The following is an 11,959-nucleotide window of genomic DNA, read 5'->3' on the forward strand; positions in this document are numbered from 1 at the left end:
GCATGCTTTCATGCAAAATAAACATCCAAGGGACTCTACCATGTGAATTTCACAAAAGAAGTGGCATTCATCTGACCAAGCAACATTTTTCCAATCTTCTATCGTCTTTGCCTTTTTCAGATCATTCCCTGTAAACCCCAGAAATGGTCATGCAAAATAGGAAATTCATTGGAAGTCATAGTAGTTCAGCAGTTTCTGATCTGGTACCAACAGCCATGCCACGCTCAAAGTCACTTAAATCAAGTCACTTCAGCAGGTCATCTGCACTAACAGGTGCACCTAATAAACGGACAGTGAGTGTATAGTTGGCACAGTAAGTAAAGAGCCTTTACCTCTAGGCACGTAAACCACATGGTAGCATATTTAACTTCAGCATGACAGAAGACAAACTGCAACTTAATTATGTTTATTTTGCAAAAAATCAAATAGCATCTTATTTACATCCATAGAAAAAACAATTATTTGTTGTAATATTACAACAGAATATCTAAAGGATTAATATTAAAACTCATCAGAAATAAGCCTATTGCACACCTGTGATGTAAACCTACTGCAAATGACTTATTTACTGTACAGGAGTTTTTAAGTGTTTGCATTCTTAAAATAAAAATAACAATAATAAAGTTGAAAATACTATCCGGTAAGCTTCTTTTTAAAGCCCTAAGATAATTTTCCTGCTTTTTTGTTTTGTTTTTTTCAAATGGCTCAGTGAATTTGCAGTCAAATGTTAACCCAGCCTGCAAGAGCAGTCTTACTGATCATTTCACTAATTGGACATCAATAAAATATTAAGTACACCTGGTAACAACACTTAACAATGGTATGTACAATAGCATGGACGATAAGCTGAAAATGGTTACTGTTCTGTAACTACCACTTTTAGGATTACTCATTTACTCACTTCAAGCCCTTGGCCTGGCACCTGTTGCTAAATACACCAAACATGCAGTAAAAAGCATGCCTTATGAATACAAATGTCCATACATTCACACAAAAGTTGGACAGAACAATTCATGTCATTAATGTGAACTTTATAACTTATGGTATAATAAATAGACATTGTAAAAATGCATAGGTTTGTGCAGATGTCCACATGAACAGCAGTTGTCAATATTTTTAACAGCTATGCGGTTTCCTTTCTTGTTTTCAGTTACTGTAGGCAGCAGAGGCTAAAGCCATTCACATGACAGTTCCTTTTTGGTCCACTTGGAAACTTTGAGCAACAGCTCACAATGACATTATGTAAAACACAACAAATCCATTGTCAAACTGCACAATCTGAATTCATTTTCAGGGAAAAATATATACACATAGTAATGTTTACTAAGCTTTTATAGTAAGTACAGGAAAATATTTATATAACTGACTAAAAGTTAGCTTAGTACGTAATTCAATCACATACTTAAGACACATTTTGGGAATAGTTTTTGCTTTTTTTTTTTTTTTTTGCTAAAAAAAAAAAAAAAAAAAAAAAAAATAGTGCTTTGTGCTAGTTGGAAGCATCATCGTATCTCACTGAAGCCAAGAAGAAAAAAAACAACATTGATAATAGTTTCATATTGATCATACTGATCAATTCAAAGGGAATCAAACAATTTTACAAGGAACTGACCAGAACCAAATACCCTGTGCTTAAATACCTTAAAGCATGTAGAGTACGCCTTAAGCCACAATACAGCAACAACCAGAAACAAATGTCACAATGAATAATTATGGTTGGAGTCTGCATAATCAGATTAGAAACACCTTCGCTGTCACCGGTCTCTGGAACAAGACTTGGAATTTAAATCTCCTCAAACCAACCTTAATTAATTGTACTGCTCAGTTAAACCCTTCTCGGGTCGTAAGTACACACATGAACACCCTCTTCATACCAAAACCTCTCCTGCTGTAGAGTTTAAAAACTACTGAAACGTCTCAAAATGACACGAGACAGTCTCACACTACTTTGTACACCTTTCTTCCAGCAGTTAGCCACTACTCTGCCCATTCAGAGGGGCTCTGTTCTTCTCTGAACCGTGAGCATCTCTTGTTCTTATTTCACACCACCTCGTCAGACTCAAGGTTGTATTCTTCATATAATGCATCAAGAATGGCCAGCTGCTTCTCCATGGCAGGCAGATACACTCCCAGATCCCTGTGCATGCCGTTGATAAAATCGCTCTTCAGCTTGTCACCTTCTCTTGACACTAAAGCAGCTGTGAAACTTTGATAAGACGGGGAAGCTCTGAGCGCCAACTGGGGGGGAAAAAAAAAAAAAAGTCAAGTACTTGTCACACAAAGAATAAATATACTCAGAAGGTATTAATACTGGACTGGGTAAAAAAATAAAAATACCTACAGCAAATACACCACGGACAACCCACCCGTGGTACTGCCGAAGAGTCTTCCCATAAGCGTTGTCTGGGTGAAAGAAAAGAAGGAACAATTCAACACTTTTACGTGTTTGAACTTATGTTAAGATGTGCATTGTAAAACAGAAATGCATTACTTAGTGCTCCCTGGATGTCTTGCTCTCCAGCGTTGACTTCTGACAGAAACTCCTTGAGGAACTTCAGCCCTCGTCTGAGCCACAGCAGAGCCTCTGTTGCAGAATTGCGCACCTGGGCAACATCTGTCTCTACTTCATGCAGCACAATAGACTGTAGTGTAGAAAAGCTCTCAGGGTCTGACCTCAGCTTCTGGTGAATTTTCTACAACAGAACACGAGACACTGTGACATAGTACTCTCTACTCTGGTAGACTGTTCTGACTTTCAACGACTAACTGCAATTAATGAATATTTAATACACAGTATATAGTTAAATATGCTTGTTGACAAAAAATATTAACAAGAAATGGACAGAACACTAAAGCTAAACAAAAAAGGGGAATGAAATAAATACCTCATTATTGACAAACTGTATGACTGATTGGACTCTACTCTTTAATGCAGTTTTGAAAATGTGATTGAATAATTTAGAGCAACTTTTAAAGACCAACTTCACTGTTATTCCTTCGATTAACCAAAATCATGTGCTCTTACCTTTATGTTTCCGACAAAATCCATTTTAACTGGTGCAAACACTGTGGATCCCAGTTTGTCTGAGAAGAGAGAATCTATGATAACTTTTTTTTGCTGGTTCTGAAGCACAGATTCTCAACTTGTGTCCTACTTTGAGTGCACAATGTTTTGATGTTTTTAAGTAATAACAGGCTGCTTAGATGTCCTTCAGATTTAAACTAAATATAACACTGAAATGAGGGATTACGGTGCACTCTAAGACCTACTGGACTGTATTAAGTATAGGACACACACAGACAAAAATAGGTTACCATCACTGTGGGCTGTAAACTTTCAAACAAAGCTGGGAATAGGCTTTAGCTAAGAGGTCACGTTAGTTCAGATACAAATTTAAGCTTATTGAGATGTTTTATGTGTTTATCTATAGACAACCATTACATACATCAAGTTTCTCTCTTATAAGTAATTTTAACTTTAGAAAACAGCTCACTGTAAGTAACCTTTACTGATGTCAGTTCATGTGAAATACAGACTAACATTCCCTTCGACCTCTTACATGTGTGCTAATTGAAAGCTGTTGTTTAAAGATAATTCCTAATAATCCTACTTCAGCCTTGGTATTTGTTAACACAGGAATAACTCTGACAAACAAGGCAGACCCTTTTTATAAAACAAAACAAAAAAACAATGTTTTTGGCTCCATGTTACTCAGGTCTTGCACTTCTTCACTTTGTAATTCTGTGAATGGCGACTTTTTATCATGACGTAATACACTGTGAGTAACAAAGTGTGCACACAGCACAAAAATGTGCATGACCTAATTCTTATGATTAACCTTGTCATATGATATTATTTTGGGCTACAAAGAACAACTAAAGACAGACATACATGTGCAAAAAGAAAGTAACAGAGACATGAAGGAAAAGTGTGATGAAGAACCTGTGATAGAAAGCTGCCACCTCATTAATTGCAAAGATTATGAAGGACAGAACATGTACATAAAAGAGGGGGAAAACAGCAAATGAAAATGATTGTCTTTTTTTTTCTTTATCGGAGTTAAAAATGCTGAGATTACAAGAAATGCAAATGGGAACCATGAGAATTAGGAACAGGGTGTCAGATAAAGATGAAGAGAGGCTTAAAGTAACCGGCCTACCTAATACAGGTACTATTGCATAGCATGAGTCCAAAAACTCTTGTGTAGGGATACCATTGTCGTCATCCAGTCTTATATCACTAAATCTAAAAAACAAAAAACAAGAAGTAGAATAGATTCAAACAGCAGAATATATTAGAGGGAAGCTATCCCATATCAGTTTTTATTTGACCAAAAGCAAACAGAAAGAAAACATGATAATAAAGATTAGAAGAACAATACTGTGGATGCTTAATCAACATCCACACTAATTAGAGGAGCATACATTTCAAAACCAAGCCAGAGAGACAAGTCACACAAAACATCATGCAACTCTGACAAAAGTACCCAAGACTACTTCATCTAAAACTTAAAAGAGCTGTGGTTTTCACTAATCTTTCCCTTTGTTTGATTCCTGCATTACAATAACATTCACCTCAAACAGTACAGATGTAAATCACACTCTAGCCACATGTTCGATTACACTCTCAGAATCTTAAAAAAAAAAAAAAAAAGTATTTGAAAAAGAAAGAAAAGTTAACAAAACAGGTTTACAAACCCAAATATCAGACGAGGGCCTCTCTGTGTCATGTGATCAAGAGAGAACACACTGATATAAAACACTTGACTGTAAGATCTTAAAAACTGACTTTTTCAAACTTGTTATTAAACTATTCTGTGCAATACTGCAGCACTATTATTATTAACAAACTAAGTCACTGTGCAGTCTAGTCAGAAGATACAGCACAAGCGCAGAGCCTTAGTTACAAATATACTATACATATAAATTAAATGAGTTTAATACTGCAGCAGTGAAATATCACAGACAATTGTATACTTAAATTCCCACAGTAAGTAAAGTGTCCTAAGGGATGTGAGCTTCCTGAGTGGCATTTTCATACCTGTGACTCATTGTGCTGAAGAATGTTTCCACCTGCTCTGTGTCTTCTGACTCAGTTGACTTTCTGGGAATCTCGCCTTCTTCTTCACCCTCTTCTTGGTGCTGAAGTCGAAAATCCTTCACGTCCCCATTGTTGTTGTCATGCGTCTGACTTTGGTCCACTTTGTCCATCTGCTCTTGTCCTATCTGCTTTTGTTCATCATCTTCACTCTCGTCATCCCCCTCTGCTGGCTGGTCATAGTGTTCAATCTCAGGGGTGGTCTGGGTAGTAGGTAAGCTAGGATTAACTTGATCCTTGTGGACTTCTGAGCTGCTGGCTGTTTCAGTGTCTGCATGAAACAACGATGCATGAGTCTTTTTGCAAATTAGACTGTCAAAAATCAGTCTAGTGTCTACACATTTTTTTTATTAAACACGACCTATGACCCTGAGAAAGCTACTCCAGTAGCATCACAAATTCACAGTTGGTACAGCAACTCAAGCCATTTTAGGTTCCTCATCTCTCCCTGTAAGACAACTTTCTTCTTATTGGCTGATGCTTGCAAATAGAAGATTTGAATAGCAGGTGGGTGAAGCAGCTGCACCCAGAGCCAGAGCTGTATAGCTGAGATGACAATATGAAGAAATACGAGCACTCACAAAGAGACAGCTATCTTTTTAAATGGCTATATTGCATATATTAATTTATTTTCTTATGCTACATTAAAATACAATATAAGAAAATAAACATTAAAAACCTCTGCATCTCCATTGACTTACTATATAGATCCCAATCAAAGTAATAAAGTATGAAAAGACTAGTCTTATTTCTCAGCAATGGCCCCTTTGTGTAAAGGCTTTGTCACTGCTAAGGGAAATGTAATAATGGAACAAGTCATCCATCACTGTACTCACTAAAAGACAATAATCTATTCACTTCAGTTCATAGAATACACAAACAACAACCAGGGCCCTTGAGTGCTGTGTAGTCTTTCCTTTGTGGAATGCGGTAATGGTTTTTAGTTCAGGAACTTCCCCAGCAAGAAAAGCGAGTGGCTGGCAACCTGACCTACCTGATGGAGAAGATTGGTTTTCTGGTCTGCCTGGCTCATCTGGTCCCTCTGGCCCGGAGTCAAGGGTCTGGCTGTCATGTGCAATTGTTTCTCCTGAGGTTTCGGACAAATCTTTCCACCTGTAATATGTTTCAGGACAATGTGTCAATTCTAAAAAGCTGGGACAGAAATTATGCCCTTGACAAAATGCAACAACAATGGCAGAATATCAACAGAAACCTTTTGAAACTGTATTTTTGTTTGAACATCTCTTTGCTCTGTGCTACCTTTAGCACCTACGTGGCACTTCATGAGCGATAAAATCATTCAATACAGTAAGAGAAGCCACCTACTTTTCTCCAAGGTTCTGATTTAAATGATGGCTGTGTTTAATCTGTGGAGACAGCACAACACAGACAAACACTGGGTGACTACGCATATTTTGATTTTTGGAAAACAATCCCAGAGCAATTATACTAGCTTGCCCACACAGAGCTGGTGAGAGAAGTATACCTTCTGAGGTTTGATGGGTGCTACTGGAGGAGTTCCTGGTGGACTCTGTGTTGCCAAATCTGTAGTGAAAGTACGATTTGCTATCTGCATGCATTCCTCTAGAGTCTTAAGGAAAGTCGTGCATGTAGACTTCACCATATTCCCAGTGTCTAGACCCATCTGAGAAGGAAACACAAACATACATGTTGGGTGTAGATTGCTAACGAAATCTGCTGAAATCCAAGCCAAAAGATTCAAGACGTATACAACAACTGTTTCTTGTCTATTAATACGTACATAGCAACTGCAAACTAGCTACTCTATACTGCAGTTTCACACTAACAGCAGCATATCACATTTCATCAGCTCATCCAAACTTTAACCTTACCTCTGGTGTGTCTCCTAGCTCATCATTCTCCTTGATCTTGTTTACTTGTTGGAGGAGAAGGTCACAGTACAATCTGAGTTCTGACATCTTAGTTTTCAGCGCCTCTGTATTCTCCTGAAGCTCTGTATTCATTGTGCACACAGACAGCAGATCAGAGTTTGAGAAGTCGTGCAAATGCCTTACAACACTTGTATGTAAGTATGGTCTGTACTATTCCAGGTCTAAACGCTTTTACCCTGTTTTTACTTGCAACAGTATCTTGTAAAGTATCCAAATACCTTTTTCTCTCTTGGTTCGGTTGTCTGTAAGGCAAGCTTTGGCTGTTCCCAGCGCCACCAGCCATTTCTGCCTTTCTGCTGCATTGATGGCTCTGAGGTAAAAGTACTGCTCTCCTGGTATGGTCAGGTCAACTCGTGTAGAGTCAGAGGAATGAACTAAAAAAAAAAAAAAAAAACAGCAGCAAGCAAGGGAACATGCCTGTCAGTACTGCACCCAAAGGATGCTTGCTCTGGTTAAACCGTGCACAGAGTAAAGTGGAGCACACCGACCTTGGATTTCACAAACGGAAATTTTAATGCTGCCCTTGCACCCTTTCCAGGCATCTTCTTGAGAGTCATAGTAGGACAAAGTTCCTCCATGAAGCACAAACCAGCGAGGCTGCCAACCTATAAAGCGTATGGGAAAAATAAGTGAATCAATGCTGTGGCATTACTGTAAACTGCACTTAGTTTTTAGCATTAGAAAAGTCATCAACATACAGCGTTACCCAGCTTCGTGAACTTGACGAGTCTTAAGTTATGTTAGCAACAACTAATTGGTTGTGAAGTCAGATTATAACGACAGGTGGTGGACATGACCGAGCGCTGCTAGCTAAGACTGACGTAACGGCTCAACTCTAATTCACTGAACAGCTAATTTATCAAAGATAGGAATGCTAGTGGTCAATACGCTACCAAAGCTGGCGGGCAGCTAACGGTAGCTCGTCCGTTTTAACGTCACAAACTCGCTGTCATGCTAGCTAGCAGCCTCAAAACGAGCTCTACAACGGAAAGCACGCAAAGACTTTAGTGTTAACCTACCACTTATGTAATTGGTCCACTTATACAGCATTCCTTCCATTATTTAATTGCGTGTTTTTCCCGTTCATTACTTGTTTATCACAACAGGACGTGATGCCCAGCTGACTGTAGCGACTCCATTGGGCCCGAGTGTGATTTTCGGAGTAACGTCCACCGCTTTGCATTCCAACTACGTCGATAAAAGTGCGTAAACTTTTTCGTGAATCTGCCACTAGCCGATCCTGAGCGTTACTATCGCCTTTCTTCACCACACCCCCGCCCCCCTCCTTCGTCATATGGGTTTAAGTAGCCTAGGTGTGGATTGTAGTGATTGGCACATGGAAGCATCAATGAAAGAAGAGATTCTAAAGAAAGGGCGGGGCTTAGGAATGACGCTATCCAATTGCAGATGGAGGAGGGCAGACAGCTCAACAGTGGGTGCATTCGTCGCAGAAGTTGGGTGCCACGTATGGCATTCTTTACATGTCTTTATTTTAAATTCTGTAGAAAGAGAGAGTGAAATTGAAGTTATCTCATCCACTTCTCATGAGTAAGTGCTGTTATCTATAAGTATGATCTTGTTTTCTCTCTGCTCGTTATTGGCATCACTGTTTGTGTTGGTCACTGGGGGAAAACTGCCCGAGCCCGAAGTGAAAATTGAGGTGATACACAAACCCTTCATGTGTCACCGCAAGTCAAAAAACGGAGACATGCTTCTTGTTCATTACGAGGGATTTCTGGAGAGTAATGGCACCATGTTTCATTCCAGGTAATAAATGTAACAGTGATGCATGTATTGCATATACTTTAGTCTCAACTGCTTATTAAAACTGTACGCCGCTGAACATGTGCAGCATCTCATATTTCTGCGTTTGTGCAGCTGTACAGTCAAACTCAACACTTATATCCTCACATAGTTGGCTGGCACTCACTTAACCCTCATTCCACTTACATTTGGCATATCAGTCCTCTGTATGGCATCCGGATATTGACTGCATGTCTCTTTTTGACTCCTGATAGCCGCAAACATGGGGATAAAAACCCTGTGTGGCTTACCCTGGGGATCCGAGAGGTGCTCAAGGGTTGGGATAAGGGTCTGCAGAACATGTGCACAGGGGAGCGCAGGAAGCTGACTGTACCTCCATCGCTGGCATATGGCAAGGAAGGAAAAGGTAACAAACTATGTGCAACACATACAGAAAAAACAAAACAAAACGTTCCACTGTAACATCTCTGTCACTTGGACATTTTTATTGGTTTACAGGGAAAATTCCTCCAGGCAGCACCCTCATTTTTGACATTGAACTCATGGAGATTCGAAATGGGCCCAGGTCACATGAATCTTTCCGGGATATGGATCTAAATGATGACTGGAAGCTCTCCAGACTGGAGGTATCTGGCTAGCTAGCTTGCGATCTGTCTGCCTGGCTATCTGGCTATCTATTTTGTCATTACTATTTTCTCTCCACACCTTTCAGGTAAAAGAGTACTTGAAGAAGGAATTTGAGAAACATGGCTACTCACCCAACGACACACATCATGAAGTTATGGTGGATGACATCTTCAAAAACGAGGATGAAGATAAAGATGGGTTTATATCTGCCAGGGAGTTCACCTACCAGCACGATGAACTGTAAAAGACTTTTTTTTTTATCAGTTTTTTTAAAATGATATTTTCACACTATTTGAACTCCACTCTCATATTTTTGTGACTGAACTTGAAAATATCAGCTCGATGTCGTGTTATTTTATATTAAAAGGACTTTTTAATTTATATTTCTATTGTACATACACTGAAAATGCCACCACAAATGCATTTAGGTCACTGTTCTGGATTCATTAAACTATTATTTTGAAAATAAAAAAAATCTTTGTTAATTTATCTTTACTACGTTTATAATTAATGCCCCGAAAAAGTATATTGTGACATAGCTGGAAGTAGCCATCAGGAAAATGGCACATTCTAGTCATAAAAGCATGATAATGGTGGGCTGTGGTGTTTAAACAAGGCTTTATTGTATTATTAAGAAAACAACCTGATCTGTTGATGCAAGGTATAGCCTATAATGTATGAATGCCACAAAACAATCAACACTCATCAGACCAGGCAACGTTTTTCTAATCTTCTATCGTCCAATTTTTGTGAACCTATGCAAATTATAGCCTCAACTTCTCGTTTTCAGCTAACAGGAGTGGCACCTGGTGCGGTTTTCTGCTTCTGTAGACCATCTGCAATGAGGTTCAACTTGTTTTGCATTCAGTATTGGATTCATTTTGTATCTTGCACATACCTGGGTTGTAATAAGGGGTTATTTGAATTGTTTCGGGATTTCTATGAGCTCAAAGCAGTCTGTCCATTCTCACTCTGACTTCTGTTCTGTCATCAACAAGACATTTTCATCCAGGAAACTGCCACTCACTGGATGTTTTTATTTATTTGTTTGTTCAATAATCCTCTGTGAACCCTAGAGATGGCTGTGCAGGAAAATCTCAGTAAATCAGCAGTTTCTGAAATACTCAGGCCAGGCCATCTAGCGCCAAACCACGCTGTGTAAGAAGTAACTTAAATCACTTTTCTTCCTCCTTCTGATGCTCAGTTTGAACTTCAGCAGGTCGTGTTGAACATGTTGAAATTCTACCATGTGACTGGCCAATTAGATGTTTGTGTTAATGAGTAGGTGAACTGGTGTAGAGGCCCGTGAGTATATGTCTGTATTTTCTTCTGTGTGTTTGTTCAGCAGTCAATAGAGGGCACTCTTGTCCTTCTTTTGTTTTCTTGAACGCTTGCAACTCTTTAATCTCTCCAAATAACAAAGCCAGCGTTCTCCCTGAGTTTCTATGTTGGCTGCCTAATTACCCAAATGAGAATGCAGCAGTACAGTCCCATATAGCACTGCTTACTGTCGAGAGAAAATCATCAGACAGTTGCAATGCAGTTTGAGCCACTTATAATGATGGATATAAATATTCCATGTGGTGAGGCTAAAATAATTTTATCTCTTCATATTTTTCCAGTTCATTTATATTTACTAAGCTTTCAATAACTATCATGTTATATTAGTGGCATCCACAGTACTGATTTTCTTTCAGCGCTGAGGCCTAAAATGTGTTTTAGTGTTTCTTCAATCCTAAGTATACAACAGCACTTATCAGTGTATATTTAATCATATATACACAAAATCCGGCTGTCATTAAGAAGCAGACAGTAAGTGCGGCCACTGTTACTAAACTAGTTAACTTGACAGTGTGGCCTGGATAGGATGGTGGGTATGGAGTATCACAGTATGGAACACGGCATTTGCAGGATATTTAAGCCATACAGGATGTTGAGCAGAAGTTTAGTTTAGGGATGATTCAGCAGGCTGGTAATATTAAGTTGCAATCTGTTATGCAGCAGAACAATGCTTCACAGATGAAAGAAGTCACTAATTATTGTCAGTGCTGTCATTTTGGCTTAGCATGGATCAAATCGGCATATATCTTGTCAGTAAATCTAAGCTTCAACGGCTCCAGAAGTTATCTGATGATACTGTGCAGAAAGCTTTCCAGGATGCATGAATAAAGCGCAAGTAATTTACGCCACAATTTTTTAGATGTTTATAACTAATCGCTTAATAATCTTACAAATAATGATCTAGATAAACTGTGATGGATTAACGATATATTTTTATAGCAATCATTTCCTGCTAAAATGTAGTTCCAGTTAAATAAAATGCTGCCATGAACCAGTGATATGCTCTGAAGCCAGAGAGAGAATTTAAGCAACCAAACAGGAAGTGAACACTGTGGTGCAACTATGTCCTTTCTCACAAAGAGAACGACTGTTTTTTCCCCCTCACTGCAGAAAAATTCCACCCTGCTGAACACACCTACAGGTAAAAGTGGATCAGTGGGAGGGTTATGTAGCAAGAATGAGGTTAAATGTTAAGACACTGTAGCGTTACTGGTTA

The 11,959-nt window shown here is 38.8% G+C and overlaps 2 protein-coding genes across 3 annotated transcripts; one reads left to right on the forward strand and one right to left on the reverse strand.

The window, feature by feature from the left end:
* Nucleotides 1–390: 390 nt before the first annotated feature.
* On the reverse strand, nt 391–8,093 carry plekha8 (pleckstrin homology domain containing A8). The gene is made up of 13 exons (XM_085473599.1): nt 8,031–8,093; nt 7,500–7,616; nt 7,230–7,385; nt 6,952–7,073; nt 6,585–6,743; nt 6,425–6,465; nt 6,093–6,211; nt 5,042–5,369; nt 4,161–4,246; nt 3,026–3,084; nt 2,492–2,693; nt 2,342–2,403; nt 391–2,238 (listed from the first exon to the last, which is right to left on the reverse strand). Exons 1-13 carry the CDS (start codon nt 8,068–8,070, stop codon nt 2,041–2,043), a joined length of 1,689 nt encoding a protein of 562 aa, XP_085329725.1. The 5' UTR covers nt 8,071–8,093; the 3' UTR covers nt 391–2,040.
* A 212-nt stretch (nt 8,094–8,305) lies between these two features.
* On the forward strand, nt 8,306–10,031 carry fkbp14 (FKBP prolyl isomerase 14). 2 transcript variants are annotated; one of them, XM_085473601.1, is made up of 4 exons: nt 8,306–8,559; nt 9,030–9,181; nt 9,274–9,401; nt 9,488–10,031. In XM_085473601.1, exons 1-4 carry the CDS (start codon nt 8,306–8,308, stop codon nt 9,644–9,646), a joined length of 693 nt encoding a protein of 230 aa, XP_085329727.1. In that variant the 3' UTR covers nt 9,647–10,031. The 2 variants fall into 2 exon arrangements, with proteins under 2 accessions (XP_085329727.1, XP_085329728.1); XM_085473602.1 differs by lacking the exon at nt 8,306–8,559 and adding an exon at nt 8,566–8,778 and having other exon boundaries at nt 9,488–10,026.
* The last annotated feature ends 1,928 nt before the right edge of the window (nt 10,032–11,959 follow it).

Source organism: Copadichromis virginalis, linkage group LG11 (assembly GCF_057382275.1).
Source record: "Copadichromis virginalis isolate Kocher_CV1m ecotype Utaka linkage group LG11, C_Virginalis_male_GT1.1, whole genome shotgun sequence".
NCBI lineage: Eukaryota > Metazoa > Chordata > Actinopteri > Cichliformes > Cichlidae > Copadichromis > Copadichromis virginalis.